This window comes from Citrus sinensis, chromosome 5, assembly GCF_022201045.2.
Source record: "Citrus sinensis cultivar Valencia sweet orange chromosome 5, DVS_A1.0, whole genome shotgun sequence".
Lineage (NCBI taxonomy): Eukaryota > Viridiplantae > Streptophyta > Magnoliopsida > Sapindales > Rutaceae > Citrus > Citrus sinensis.
The window spans coordinates 20,802,683-20,819,640 of NC_068560.1; the positions used below are offsets into that span (position 1 = coordinate 20,802,683).

General features: G+C 33.6%; 1 protein-coding gene across 1 annotated transcript; it reads left to right on the forward strand.

Moving 5' to 3' along the window:
- Positions 1 to 310: 310 nt before the first annotated feature.
- LOC102630513 (cytochrome P450 CYP82D47-like) lies at positions 311 to 3,051 on the forward strand. The gene is made up of 2 exons (XM_052440478.1): positions 311 to 1,442; positions 2,285 to 3,051. Exons 1-2 carry the CDS (start codon positions 492 to 494, stop codon positions 2,906 to 2,908), a joined length of 1,575 nt encoding a protein of 524 aa, XP_052296438.1. The 5' UTR covers positions 311 to 491; the 3' UTR covers positions 2,909 to 3,051.
- The last annotated feature ends 13,907 nt before the right edge of the window (positions 3,052 to 16,958 follow it).

Sequence of the window (16,958 nt, forward strand, 5' to 3'; positions counted from 1 at the left end):
TTTGGTAACATTAAAAGAAAAAATGGTACCATGAAATGCTACTATAAATGATATTTGTTGTAGTGTTTTTGTTAACTAGAAGAGAGAGATTGTTAAAAAAAAAAATGGTTAATGAACAACCTCTAATGGAGGAATTTGAGAACTGAAAAAGAAATGGGCCAATGGGCTAAAAAGATAAAGCAATAGGATTAAATCAAATTTCAACAGTTTTGGGCAAACTTCAGTACTTCACTAACGATTTCATTTTGATGAACATTAAACTTTGCAATACAATTCAAACTACGATATTTCATAAACACGTAACAAGTTTGGATGAGATTGATAATATTTTGAGATAAGAAAAACTATCATTTTGATTAAGACCCAAGAAGACGCCCACTCTATGCCCCCGTTTACTTATGTATATCTTTTTCTTTCTTGTATAAAGGTTATCAGAAGTTAGAGCTCAGTTACTGTCAGCCACAAGAAAAATTTTAGCAGGTACAGCAGCCATGGACTTTCTTGTTTCATCTCAGACAAGTGCTGTAGCTGCAATTTTAATCACTCTTTTAATCATTCTATACACGTCTTGGTTAGTTTCAAGAAATTTACTTCGAAAATACACAAGCAAGAAGAAGAGGGGAGCACCCGAAGCCGGGGGAGCTTGGCCGGTGATTGGCCATCTACACATCCTAGGAGGGCCAGAACCCCTTCACAGGGTGTTGGGAAGCATGGCCGACAAGTATGGTCCAATCTTCACAATCAAGATTGGCATAAATCGAGCTTTAGTTGTGAGCAGTTGGGAGATGGCTAAAGAGTGTCTTACCACAAACGACAAAATCTTTGCCAGCCGTCCAAAAACTCTAGCCATGGAGATTTTAGGTTACAATTTTTCCATGTTTGGCTTCAGCCCATACGGCTCCTACTGGTGCGAGACACGCAAGATAGCCACACTTGAGCTTCTCTCAAACCATCGGCTTGAGAAGCTCAGGCATGTGCGAGACTACGAGGTGAAGACTTGTTTGAAGGAGTTATACGAGTTATGGGACAAGAGTAAAAGCACAAATAAGATGTTGGTAGAAATGAAGAGATGGTTTGCAGACACCATCCGTAATGTGATTTTAAGAATGATTGTAGGAAAGGGATGCAATTCAGTGGATAGTGAAGAATGGATGGAACTACTAACGAGATTTTTAGAAATGAGTGGCAAGTTTGTGGTGTCAGATGCGCTGCCGTTTTTGAGATGGTTGGATATAGGGGGTGACGAGAGGTCAATGAAGAAGACTGCCAAAGAATTAGACATTGTTGTTCAAGGATGGTTTGAAGAGCACAAGAGGAAGAGGGATTCTCGGGAGGTGAAAGGAGAAGAACTAGATTTTATGAGTGTGATGCCTTCAATTCTGGGCGATACAGAGCAATATTCGGGTCGTGATGTTGATACAATAAATAAAGCTGTCTGCCTGGTGCGCCTTTCTTAACTCGTTTTTTCAATTTTGCGCCTTTCTTAACCCGTTTTTTCATTTGTACTCAAACTCTAGAGGACGGCTTAATCCCTCTCTATCCGGTCCATCGATTTGAGCAGAGTTCAAAAATCTTATACCTCTATTTTTGTGTTTTATTTATTTATTTATTTATTTTATTAACTTGCACACATTAGTGAGGCCTGAATTTAGATCGCAGGTCTTAGGATATTTACTCCTTACTGGTGGAAATAGACCTTATATCTTTTAACTCAAGAAATATTACTTGGCACTTATCTCTTAACAGAATATTATTCTGTGCTTTTAAAATAAATTAAGCTTATGTATCAATATTCAGGATGAGATAACCTAATGAGAGCAATTAAAATTGTAATTCGTCAATTGAGAATATATAATTATCTTCTGTTTACGTCCAGTTGGTTGAGAGGATAATGGTGAATTAAAAAGTCGATGAAATCATCTTCTATTCATTATTGATTTAGTCATTTGGGACTTACATTTTCAGATAAGTTTTTGGTAATATATTTGTGGATTTGGGGAAGTCTTGGTGCTCCAGGAGCTCTGCTCCTTTTCCATTCATTTCTTGTTACGTTCATACTTCAAACATTCATGATACTATGCATAATCCATGGTCAAGAATGAATGGTTAATGACCAATATTTCAAGAACATCAAAGACCTTCTCGTGGATTTAACATGATCCATCAGCAAGAGTCAAAAGGTCAAAAAAATAGTCTTTAAGTTGAATTCAATTAAGTTGGATTGTGAATGAGTGTAACATATGAAAGTAATAGAACAACGCTTTGAGCACTACAAATTTTGCAGGGTCTCATCATAGCAGGATTAGACACCACAACAGTAACTTTGACATGGGTTATCTCTTTGCTTCTTAACCACCGGGATATTTTAGACAAGGTTCAAAATGAACTAGATATCCAAGTTGGCACAAAAAGGCAAGTGAATGAATCAGATCTAAAAAATTTAGTTTACTTGCAAGCCACTCTCAAAGAAGCTATGCGTTTGTATCCTACTGTGCCACTCTTAATTCCACATGAGGCTATAGAAGAGTGCACAGTCAATGGTTACCATGTCCCTGCCCGCACACAACTTTTGATCAATGTTTGGAAGCTTCAACGTGATCCACGTGTTTGGGAAGAGCCGTGTAAGTTTCAACCAGAAAGATTTTTGACAAAGCACAAGGATATTGATGTTAGGGGACAGCATTTGGAATTGTTACCTTTTGGCAGTGGCAGAAGAATGTGCCCTGGAGTGTCATTTGCCCTACAAGTTATGCAATTTACAATTGCTTCTCTACTTCAGAGCTTTGATTTTGCAACCCCGTCAAATGAACCGCTGGACATGGGTGAGGGATTTGGATTGACCATGGAGAAATCTAGACCACTTGAAGTACTTATCGCTCCACGTCTTTCTGCTTCTTTGTACGGCTAAATTGGTTATCGATGTTATCAATCCAATAAACTTTTATTACACGTATTGGTGTATTTTGTTTGCTTGTATACTCTTGACTTACTAGGCCTTCTTTGGAATCATCATTAGACATGAATACAGCAGTTAAATGCACTTTTATCGCCGCTAAATTTTTACAGCACCATCATTATTCTTAATATTAATATTATCATTTGAGTACAATTCTATTGATATTATAATTACAATAGTATCGAGACTTTTATTTTTTAGAAGCTCTATTCGGTTCAACTTATTGATTAGAGTTTAGAGGAAAACTTATTCAAAGAGAGCTTTTTAAGCTATTGGGTTTTTGGTTATTAATTAAAAACAATTCTTTTGAATTATTAAACTATTTAGTTTTACAATATTGAAAGTTCTTTTGTCTATTTAAATTATTAAAAAGGATATGCAAAAACTTTACTTCATAATTATATAAATTTTAACCAAGTGCACCCAAGCTGTCCATTAATATAAGAAAAAATAATTAATATAATTAATAATTCTATTGATATTATAATTACAATAGTATCGAGACTTTTATTTTTTAGAAGCTCTATTCGGTTCAACTTATTGATTAGAGTTTAGAGGAAAACTTATTCAAAGAGAGCTTTTTAAGCTATTGGGTTTTTGGTTATTAATTAAAAACAATTCTTTTGAATTATTAAACTATTTAGTTTTACAATATTGAAAGTTCTTTTGTCTATTTAAATTATTAAAAAGGATATGTAAAAACTTTACTTCATAATTATATAAATTTTAACCAAATGCACCCAAGCTGTCCATTAATATAAGAAAAAATAATAATAATTCAACCATTTGGTTGATTTCCAGCTAAGTAATATCATCCCAGTTCGAGTTTAATTTTCTTTCTTTTTACTTTTTCTTCAACCATTTGATTGATTTCCAGCTAAGTAATATCATTCCAGTTCGAGTTTTTTTTTTTTTTTTTACTTTTTCTCTATAGCAATTGTTGTTCTAGACAAAAGATATCTAATACTAGTTAAAAAAAAAACACAAATAAGACAAGGATGACATGAATTTCAAATATAAATTAATAATTGGCACATATTATTGAATTAAAAAATAAAGGGGAGAATATACATGTCATCCTTCATAAATGTCATATTTACCATTTACATTTCTACTAGATTTTTAGTTACCCATTTCATCCCCTCTATTAAGAGATAATAAATAAAGTTAATATTTTTTATCATTTACTATTTGTTAAGTGTTAAAAAGTGTATATTTATAAAGGAGAAAATCATCATTTTAAACTTTAAGTCTCACTAACATCCATAATTTTATATATTTAAGTCCCTTGTAATTTAATTATGTGTGTTTTATTTTAATTAAGTATTTTATTTATTTTAGGGGCATCATGGTCATTTTACAATGAACGAAAGATTAGAGAGAAAAACAGATAGTAATTTTGGACTCAGGATAGTCGAAAACCTTAAGAGGAGCATAAAAGAGTAAACGACATTGTTCACATGTACGGTACTATATATGGTACTGTTCACGACATTATACGCATATACGATCCGATGATGTGGCATTGACCGATGACGTGACACCAACCAATGACGTGGCAACATTCGATTGGACGAATGATATGGCATTGACAGTTTATGTGGCGTTGACTGATGAGTTGGTGTTGACCGATGATGTGTCACGATCCTATTGGCTAAAATATTGATGTGGTGTTAGCCGGTGACGTGGCAGTATGTTAGTGGACCAAAAAACGTGCATACAGTACATACATATACACGGAATAACAGCCATGATGATGTGTTCTGTCCAATCAAAACTTGCCACATGGCGCAATCCTAAGCATCCAAATTATTTTAATCCGATGGTCATGATTTACTCATTGTATCTATAAAAATGGGGCTCTCCCCCCCTAATTTGACAACCCTAAATTCATTTTTTAGTTTCATTTTCTGTAATTCCTTCTCCATCTTGTGTTATCTAAGTATTTTAATAAATTTTCATTTTACCCACAATTCAATTATGAGTAGCTAATTTTCTTTCAAGCTTGGGTTGAAGGTGAAGTCTCAACATATTCTACAGGCTTTATTTGGTAAATTTACTTTCTCTTCCCCTCTGATTTTTGTGAATGTTTTGACTTTTCATCGACAGATAATAATAATCTTGTCTAGATACCGCACTGGTATAACCGGCACCCTAGTGCAAGATTATTACTATTTGGCATGATAAACCCTTAGCTACATATTGATTAGAGTGTGGTTCATGAGGAATGGAAATCCCCCTCATGATTTAATTGGCACTAATAAGGAATATTAAGTCCATGGTGCATGTTGATACAGATCCAGATACCCAAGCGTTTCTTTTTAATAGATTTCACTTCAATTTATTCCCGCTATTTCAATTTAAATTTTAGGATAATCTAAATCACTTCTACCACAAATCCAATCACCCACTTAGAAAATTAACTCTACACATAATTAAAATCCACCTCCTTGTGAGATCGACACTCGTTACAATTGATCTATTCTACGATAAATTTGTGTACTTGCGAATTCAAAAAAATTTGCACAACACTATTCACCTCTCCTTATAGGATTTTATGACATTTCCAAGTAGCTTGTCATCAAAATTAAATTAAAGATGAAATGATTAGTCATATATAATCACCAAATTAAAAGCCTTGAGTTTGTTATTTTTTTATAATCCAAACAACATGTGTTAGATTTTAGTTTATATTTTAAATTATCACACTTTGAATGACTACTTTGCCCTTATTTTCGTAATTAATTATGTTATCTCTTAATAATAGGGATGACATAAGTAATTAAAAATTCAATAGAGATGTAACTAATAAATATGATGTCTATCAGTAATTAAGCGTACTTTCTCTTATATTAAAACCAAAAATGAAATAGTGGCTAATACCAAATAGTGACATTGTGAAACGTGTTCATCATTTTTCTAATAAATTAGGTATATTTTGATAAAAGAAAGGAAACATGCATACCTACTATTGTCCTCAAGAAAGTGGTGGCAACGAATTTGTTTCAAATATTTTTAATCTTTTTATTGTGTTGGGTTTTGAATATAAGTATGGGTATTGTGTAACTAATAATGCAATATCTCTAAAGTGTTTTTCGGAATTGCATATATTACAAAAAAATCTCTAAGCTCTTCTTCCAAAAATACAAAATTTGAGTTTATGCTTATAGAGGCAAAATAACTTCTTTAATTTTCAAAAACTCCACAAATAAAAAAATTGAAAAGAGCTTGTGGAATTAAATAAGCACTTATGGTCATTAGGTAAGTTATACTGTTATTTATCTAAAAGTGTACACGAAAAATTATTCCAAAGAAGGATTGAGAGGCCTACTCTTGAATTAGGAGAAATTCTACACCCACAGCCACATTGGATACTTTAACCTCTGATTTCAAGAAAAAAAAAATGATCAGTCAATCATTGGGATGGTGAAGTGGTTGACAGATAAAAATATGCTTTGCAAAGTAAAACTCAAGGAGCAGAGGTCAGCAAACGCTTCCTGAATTATAGTGAATAAAACAAACTACAAAGAGAGTTCCCTTGCAACCCCAAAGATACAAAAATCTTCTAAATGACATTAATTGGTGGGCGACCAAAAGAAAACTTACCAACAATAACCAATTTAAAAAGATAAACCATATAATGAATTTCCACAGTAGAGAAATAGACATTAGGTTTACCTCTATGCAACTAAATGATATATGCCCAATATGCATGAGGATTACGTGCATGGTTTGCAAGCAAATGTGGAAGCCTTGTTTAAGTTAATTAGAATTCTATTAGTTGGGGATTTTAATGGGTTCGATGGATAAGCTTTCGTTGTTGATTTTCAGCAGGAGTGTAGTCATGTTCTAGATAATTTTGCTATTATTGTTCTATTTCTTAGCTCAGTATGTGTAAAGTTTAAAGGCTATATGTAACATGGGACGAATTGAAGAAGTGATGGGAAAAAATATATTACTCCAATATTTCCTATCTCTTTACTACTGTTATATCGGTTTTATTTCTTAGTTACAAATTCAGCATATCAATTTGGTGTCAAAGTCAAGTTGCTTGAAACATGGCTATCCGAAATCAATCAAATGTTAAGTTTCATAATGAGGTTCAAGAAATTTTAAGCCATCAAGAGTCTAGCCTAGACCAAGTTCATGCCACACTGCAAACCGTGTTATCAAAACTCCAATCTTTTCATGGCTTACAAGCCTTACCCATAACCGCCTCTGAAATTAATCCCTTTGCACCTATAGCATCCTTTCACCAAGTTGCAAAACTTGCCTCCTCAAACTTTCTTAACCATCACCACCATCTCAAACTAACCTTTCTATATTTCAATGGAGAAGATCCGACTGGTTGGATCTATAAGGCAGAATGTAGCCTCATAACATCATTTACAATTGACGTAATTCCATTTGGAGGGGATTGCTCTATAATGGCATAGATGATTAATGAAATTTCGTGGCCCACTAACTTAGGCAGAATTTACAAAAGTAGTCCTTTTACGATTCAAACCAACAGATTATAAGGACCCTTTGAAGTTTAACACATCTCAAACAAACTTCAACGATGGCAGCCTATTAAAAAGCATTTGAAAAACTCTTTCATAGCATTGATAATTGTTGTTGATTTTACTTTAATTGCTACGGTGTTAATTTGCAAGTGTACACAACAAGTAATAAAATGATGAGTATTCAAGATCATCTCCACAGGAATTGATGTTATCAGACTTGCTACAACAATTTCAATAGTACAATCTATGTTCTAAATTAAATCAATGCAACCAACATAACTAAATGCTTAAGGAAAATAAAATCACAATAATAAAAAATGCAATGAATAAAATTTGCACGTTAAACACGTAAATACAATTGGAATGGAGTAGTTGAGTGATTAAACTCTCTTGATAGTGTTGACTGTTTTATTCATGTTAAGCACAGTTGTTGCAGCATCTGCTACAGCACTGGGCAGAAGCCATTTTTATCCTCAGCGGTAGCATGTTGGATGTCTTATATCTTTATGCAACCTAATAGTGACAAGTTGCTAAGTCAACATAATATATAACATTACACGTTTATGTTCTCTTTACCCTACAAGGTGAATCTCCATATCTAGTTCATCACTAATCTTAGATTAAGCATGACCCTTTTTGGACTCAAGTTAAACTCAATCCAGGAAACTCAATCTAAGACCACGTATTACTTTAATATGTTCCACTAAGATAGACTCTTTTGCGGCTCTTTCTTAACTTTTATCATTAAATGGGTGGTCAACCGAAATAATGAATGTAAATAAATGTTATTAAAGCAAAATGGTATAGCAACACATGCAGTAACACCTGTATTCAGTCAATTAACCATCAAGATAGTTTAACACTCAACCATAAATAAATTTAGTTCATAATTTGCGAAAGGACATTAAACAACGAAGTTCTAGCCATCGAATATATCTTTATGATTAATGAATAACAAGTAAACAAAAAAGAGAATTCCAATTGATTCTACAAATTTCTTCTACTGGTGCAGCCTTGAATTCTACTTGGGAATTATGTTTCTTCGTTGTTTCTTTTTTGTTTTGATCTTGATTGACGACCTCCTCTTTCCTTTGCATGTATGCCCCTTTTATAATTGCAAATTAGGGTAATTGGAAACTTAAGGGCGCGCATCTTCCAGATTAGAAAACTACATATCACAATATTCTAAATATCTTGCTCGGATTTTTCTCTGTTAATACTCGAGAATTACTACAATAGTGGCTACAGCATCTTCACTGTTCCAGATTTGCTCTAATTCTTCTATAGCCATGCTCATTGATCCTGTTTATAAGTCCATTGCAACATCATCTTTTCCATAAATTTCAAGTTTTCATTGATCTACAGTTAAACATATGTTTTAGGCATACAATTACTCAAAAATCACATAAAATTTATTAAACTTAAACTAAAATGAATGTAATGCAAACTATCATTAAAGTGCACTAAAACACATCAATTACTCTCTAAGTAGTCTTGATTTAAGCCTAAAAATATCATGATAACTCTCATTTCATAGAGTTATCAACAACCTCCCTGAGGAATTTCTTGTGGGATGTTTTATTGCTAGATTGTGAGACAACATCCGATTAGATGTCAAAGTAAAACAATCAAAAACTCTATGAGACATTATTAGAGTTTCATGCTTGATTAAGGAGCGAAGTTCATTGTTTTAGTGCACCCCCACTCTTCTCTACCATCCCCTGTTTCAATAATGCAGCAGCCAATCCCAAATAATTTCGCTGGGGTCTTAGGTCCACTTCTTAAGGTTGACAAAATAGCTAATGACATGGCTCCTCTTCCTATTAGTGGTTGTCGAAACAAGAAGCATAGGCTTATCGTGAAAAAGGGTTGTATTATTAATGTAATGAGAAATTTATTCCTTGCCACCGTGTCCAAAGCCACAGCTATTCATGATTGAAGATTGTGTATCGTTCACACAACTCGTTACCAGTTAAAAAGATAAGCTAAGCAGTTGAAGACACGAATTAAAACCATTGGTGATTCTCAAAGACTCACTCTGACTTTGACCTTGCAGACAAGATGGTTCTAAAGGGTGGGGAATGATATGTGCTCGATATACATGGAGATTACGTGCACAATTTGCAAGCAAAAATGGAAGACTTGTTTAAGCTAGTTAGAATTCTATTAGCTGGGTATGGATAAGCTTTGGTTGCTAATTTTCAACAACAGTGTAGTCATGTTCCAGATAATTTCACTATTGTTATTCTATTTCTTAGCTTAGTGTATGTAACGACTGAAATGAGTGATGGGAAAAATCATATTACTGCAATATTTCCTTTATATTTACTACTTCTATCTCATTTTCACTTCTTAGTTACAAATTCAATATATCAATGAACTAGCTTCACAAGAATTGAAGAAGCTGCAAAAGCAATCGCATCATCAAAAGACCTTTGTGGACACAATAAGCATTAGAGTTAAGAATGGTAGTCAGGCTAAGTGCAGAAGCATATGAAAGCTTAAGGGTGATGTTAGTGCCTTGGTTTGGAAGAGTTGAGTTGGTGTAGCGATTTTGGACAGTTAGACGAGCGAGGTTCGCATCACCACTATACGTGAAGGCTAAAGCATTTGGCTATATATATAAAGCTAGAGGATGTGTAGGAGGTGTTAAGGTCCTATGGGCTAACTGCAAATAATGTGGTTCAATGTTGACATGAGAAAGGTGGGCAACGTGCATGGTGCTATATCTTAGACTTGTGGTTGACATATACAAAGAAAGCAAAGGCTAAAGATCAACAGAAGACTATATGCAAGTACGAAGGGAATCAGGTGACCAAGAAACACCATAAGTAGCAGCGAGAAGATCTTAGGTCAGATCAGGAATCGTTTGTATATGGTAGATAGGGTTTTGTGGCTGTTCCGTTCAAGGTTATGAGAACGTCAAAAGAGGCTAGGGGATTGATCAACAATGTTAGGTAGCCATCATTGACGAGAAAAGATGCGGCAGCTAGCTGCATAAGGCTATTTTTCTCCCAAATGATCGAAAGGATAAAAGGGTAAATTGAAAAGTCAATGAAATCATCTTTTATTTTTTATGGCATTAGTTATTTGAGACATACACTTTCAGATACGTTTTTGTTAATATATTTGTGGATTTTAAAAAAGGTCTTCATTGTTGCGGGAGTATTCTTCATTCCTTTCTATGTGTATGCTCCAACTAATCATAATATAATATGCATACATACATTGTATGCAATAAATGGTTTAGAAGCAATAATTCAGGAGCACCAAGGACCTTCTTGTGGATTTGACATGATGCATTGAATCTAAATCCATTGATAAGAGTCAAAAGGTTAAAAAAAAAACCTTTAAGTTGAATTCAATTAAGTTCCATTTTAAATGAGTATAATGTATGAAAGCAATAAAACAACGTTTTAAGCCCTAGCAATTTTTATTGGGTCTCATCTTAGCTGCCATAGACACTATAGGAGTAATATTGACATTAGCTTTCTCTCTGCTTCTCAATTATCATGATATTCTAGACAAGGCTCAAAACGAACTAGATATTCAGATAGGCACAAAAAGGCAAATAGTTGAGTTTAGGTGTTTGATAATCGAATAAGAGTTTGAGAATATTTCTTTTATGGATATATAGTGCATTTCATTTTGGATTTCGTTTACTTTGATTTACACATATATACATGATTTTCTTGGTCATTACTAAATGTCACATGAGATGTGCTATAACTAGTTGTTAATAAGACAATCTACAGTTTTCTGAAATCTCTATAGGTTTGTTAGGCTTGCTGCTCTCTGCACATTCCTTGTCTATGACTTTATGAGCTGCTGCTTCTTTATGCTTGTTACTATGCACATTTAGTATTAAACAAACATATCCACATAACCAACTTTAACTACCTTGCAGGTCTTCATTTTAACTTCCGCTTCAAGCTCAACTATTCTGACATTGAGTTTATTTCTTAAGTATAGAAATGTCTGTACAAGCAGTGCCTTGGTCATTGTATTTGTTATCAACTCATTTGTGCCTATACGTTTTACTTGCAATTGCTCAATGTCAATTCTTTTCCTCATAAAGTGCACATCGATTTCTACATGCTTTGATCCACCATGGAACACAACATTTTGAGATAAAGATTCTACTACCTTGTCGTCACACCAAATGGTTGGCACACTTTTTACTTTGATGTTCAATTCCTTTAGCAGTGAGCATATCTACATTATTTCAGCAGCTCCTGTTGATAGAGCTCTATATTCCGACTTAGCATTGGATTTTGCAATAAAGACCTACTTCTTTGAGCTACAGGAGATGAGATTATTTCCTAAGTAGATGTTGTAGGCACCATTGATCTTCTATCATTTCCATGTCCTCCCCAATCTGCTTCAGTGAAGCCATTTATTTCCAAATCACCATCCGCATTGTATATCAATCTATAGTTGGTTGTTCCATGTAGGTACCTTAAGAGTCTCTTGCATGCTATTCAGTGAGCTTCTTTTGGATCTTCAACGACTTAACTCGACTTGTGTTACAATAAATGCAATATTTGGTCTTGCCAAAGTGGCATATGGCAAAACTCCAATTGTACTTCTATATAAAGTTAAAATTTTTGTCGTTAAAGACCAACAAAAACATTATTCATAGTTTTAGCAACCAAAAAAAAAAATTGTCGCTAAATTCATAGTAGAAAAAATAACATTTAATTATCACTTTTAATGACGAAAGATTTATTGCCAAAAATTAGGTTTGTTGCCAAAAAATTAAGTGACAAAAAAACATGTTAGCTCCCAAACCTTTAGCGACCAAAATTTGATATATTGCGACAAATAATTTTTATCACCAAAAATAGTTTTAGCAATGAATAAATTTCGTCACTAAAACTCTTTGATATGTCAAAAGAGTATGTTTTGGTCACTAACACTATTTTTATCGATGAAGTTTGTTTGTCGCCAAAACACTTGATATGCCAAAAGAGCATTTTTTGTTTTGGCGAAAAAAATAAAGTTCTGCGTTAGAAATAGTTTTAGCGACGAAATTTATTGATCGCTAAAAATCTTTGATGTGCCAAAAGAGCATGTTTTAGCAATGAAAATAAACTGTCACTGAAAATAGCTTTAGCGACGTAATTTATTTGTCACTAAAAAATGTGAAAATTTAAAAAATCTTTGGCAGAAGGTTTTTCTCCAATATTGAAGACCTTAAGCGATAAAATTGAATTTCATCACGCATGTGTACTTTTAGCAACGAAAATTAGATTTCATCATTAGATTTGCACTATATTTTATCGCTAAAAAATGTCAAAATTTAAAAAATTTTACCGAGTTATTTTCTGCCAAAATTAAGTTTTATCGATGAATTTTCAATTCTATTGCTAAAAACTCCTGTAGTCTATTTATGTATCATTTACTTCATTTCATTTATTCTTTTCTTTCGTTCTCTGATTCTCTCATTCCCTTATTTTTATTCTTTAATTCCCTCATCTCTAAATATATATCATTTTCTAATTTAATCTTTACTTCTTTTCTCTTTTATTTTTGACATGGCGTTATTTTTTTTTACTTATCTCATTTATTTTAACTTATATTATTATTATAGTTGTGTTTATAAGTTAGCTAATTATTGTGAGTTTATTTGTAGGGAATATTGAAGATAAATTACATCAAGATGAAGAAAATCAAGAAATATATATTCACTTGTAAGAATTTTCTTTCAAAAAATGGATATCAAATTTTGTAATTATTTTTGTATCATGCATCAATAATAATAATCTTTTTAAATTAATTAATTCTATTTTTATCATAATGGTGTTAACTGTCATTGTAATTTAGTATTAAAAATGATAATATTTTAACTATAGCAATAATAATTAAACGAAAGAAAAATAATACCATTTGGCGACGAGGATTATTATTCGTCCTAGATTGTACTTTTAGCGACAATATATGATTTGTTGCTAAAAGAAATTTTGGTGACGAAGTAGGATTTGTTGCTAGAAGTTCTTTTGGCGATGAAACATGAGGGAATAACTAATTTGCGTCAGAGGCTTGGTACCCCAGTCCTTTGTCTTATAGTAAATGAGCCTTTGGATATAATCCCACGGCTGAAGAAGTGACACGGAGACGATTAGATTTAACTGGACAAGAAGGTAATGGGCCGGTAACGTAGAGGGGAAACAAGAAGTTGACAAAACTAGGCATGTAATGGGTCCCACGTGAGTTAAGAAGACGTGTGTTGAAACAAACGGCAAACAGGTGGATGCAAGTAATGCAACTATTGGTTCAAAACAATTTGGTGGAAGCGTGCAACTCTGGGTTGAGCTAAGATGGAAATGAAATTTTTGAAAAAATGGAAATGAAATTTTCGAAAAAAGTGACGAAATTTTTTGGAAGAGATGAGACAATGCATTGCGAAAGTAGGAAAGTAATTGGTGGGGAAAAAAGGGGAAAATTCCCTAAATCCTGAGGTTTGAAATAATAATTAATTTTAATTTTATCCATGTAGTTTAAATAGTAGGCCATGTTATTCCCAAAATAATAATAATGATAATAAAGCTTAATATTATAATTATGACAATGATGATGATGGTGACGATGATAAATTGTGTAATAATAAAAATTTTAAAAATAATAAATCATCAACCAAGAAATGGAGGCTTTATTGAGATGCAGGATAAGTTAAAAGAGGAAAAAAGGATGAGTTAAAACTGTTAAATAACAATGGCATTTACATTAAATTATATTGCAATTTAACCTGAGTGGATTATTTTTATAAATTTATGAATGAAAATAGAAACTAATTATTTTCAAGTAGTAATCCCAATCTCGTAACTATTTAGATTTGGTCCAATGAATCCTGGTTATCAAATCTGATGAAAGTGGTGTTATATTTATAAGATTTGTTGTTTTATTATGGCTTGAAAACCTTTAGACTGAACTTCGTGTAAGGGCATATGCAGCCAAATTTGTCAGGAGTTAGCCCAAGCATGGGTGATGCTACATTCAATAGATTCATCTCATATTCTTGCGGTATGAAATATATTCAAGTCAGAAAGAAGTATGGATGTGGTTGGCAGTGCAAAGTAATCAAAATATTTTTTGGAGATTTCAACACCTTGAGTCTTTGCTTTTGCTTCATTCCGATGGGGTTCAACTTGGCAAGATAGTCACTTTATGAAGTTTGGTTATGTGTCGGGGATGGGCACGGTTGAGCCACATTACAATAGGTACCTGTTGGGTACCTTGGTGCATGGAAAATATTCTAACCCAAAAAGTACAACTCGGCTTTGATTGGGAATGGGATATGGCGTGCTTCCATAAATTTGAACTTGTCTGAAGAGTTTTTAAACTGAGCAAACCTTACAACCGTAAACCTTGTAAAAAGGTACAAACAAACAAGCAATAAGAATTTGGAGGGAAGATGGTCATCTATTCCTGGCTATTGATTGTGATTTTCATCCTCTATAGAATTTTGATTCTTCTCAAATTGTGCGGTGGTATTACATTTTGGTTATGTAGTGATTTTTGGGAGCCTACCATCTAATATTTTTCCATTATTAATGGAATAAATTGTTCTTGCCTCTGGAATATATGGATATTCTTTCTTTTAACAAGCGATTGCAAGGAGTTTATAGTATACTCTCCCACAAAATAATTGGCAATCTGGTGGGTTTGTTTGGAGACCTGAGGCTACGGATGGGCGCTCGTTGTCGCACAGCTTTCGAACCACACTACTAAGGAATAAGATTGGAATATGATGGATAAATAAATGTGTCTAGTCCAGCTTTTGCTGTGTTTTATGTGCTCAAATTTATGGTCCACAAGACAATCCTTATCTTACATGCACGGAAGATACACATCTCTCACATAAACAGTACATGTGCCCCACACATGTACTGTTTATGTGAGAGAGGTATATCTTCCGTGCATGTAAGATAGGGGAATCCGGTCCACAATGATGTAGCTGGCAATTTGTTTGTGTATGTTTGCTGACTTAACAGTGAATGCCATTTAAGTTAATTGTTGTTTCCAAAGCTAAGACTTTAAGCGCCCAACGCTCCCACTCATTTTTTGTCTTAAGCCTCATCTTCCATATTGTGAAATGTCAACAATGGACTGCCATGCGGTACTGGAAATCGTACAATATCATATTCGAGAACAAGGAATACTGCTTCATAAAATAATTCGATATAGAATTTAAACTCCATAAACCAAACTGAACGTAATTTTCATTACGTCTGAACTCCAGGTAAGAACTACGAATTTCTTAAAAAGAAAAAGGAAAGAGACGACCAAAATGTAACGTTTGCCATTGATTATATATAACCTAAAGACTATCGGACAGCAGAGGATCCTATGTAATACTACTGCCCCCAACATCCCACAACTACTTTTCCAACTCCCCATCCTCCCAAAATTTTATTATTCAATTCAATAACACAAAATGTCTTACCTTAAGCTGATGAATGCCTAAAAAAATTCGAAATTTTTACCTGTCTTCCGCCCACACGTGCAGTTAATTTTCCAATATGTATTCATACTTCTTGAATTTATCCCAATGAGAAATGAAGTCACAACAAGTGAAGAAAAGAACAAACAAAATCAATTAACAATCTTATGAACAAAACACAAAACACAAAAAAAAAATCAATTAATAATTACATGAACAAAATAGATACAGCAAAATTTACCCACATAGACGCAACAACAACAGCACCACTATCACTAGTCGAATCAGAGTAGAGATGCAGCAAACCAACTGGGCCTTAGCCCAGTGGCCAGAACCTTGCACTCACAACTGTGAGCGCAGCGGTTCGAGCCCCCACAACACATGTAGGGGTTTATTTCCTTTCTTAATTATTAAGTGAAGGCAGTATACTCCCTTTCGAAATGTGAGTGGAGTAGACACCTCTCGAATATTAGAGACGGTGGGCAGTGCTACATAAGAATTAATGTAAATTAGAGAGGGTAAAAATCTGGGCAGTGCTACATAAGAATTAATGTAAATAGGCCCAGTAATTGTCTGATTGTAAATATTAGTTGTAAATCTCATCTAATATGAGTTGTAATCTGAGCATTAGTCTAATGTAATTCAAAAAAAAAAAAAAAGAGCAGAGATGCAGCAGCAGCAGCACAGGGAGCCGAGATGCGTCGGCAGCTTTCTCTCTCAACGTAGCAGCTAGTTTTGTTTGAAGAACTGTGACGGTCAATTATGGATGAAGAACAAGTGTATTCACGAGGAGAGAGAGACATAAAAAGAGAGAGGGAGCTGTGAATTTAGATTGAATTATTTTTCTTGTTTTTGTTTTACTGTACTACAGCTTCAGCCGGTTACCCATTTTTCCGCTATTAAATCTCAACCGTTAACTATCTTTATTTACAATCTAAAGGGTCATTTGCTAAGAGACAAATAACTGAGGTACTAAACCTATGATGCAAGGTAGCTGGACCTTGAAACATGATTCATTGCTTAAAGTAATTTTGGCGATGAAACAAGATTTGTC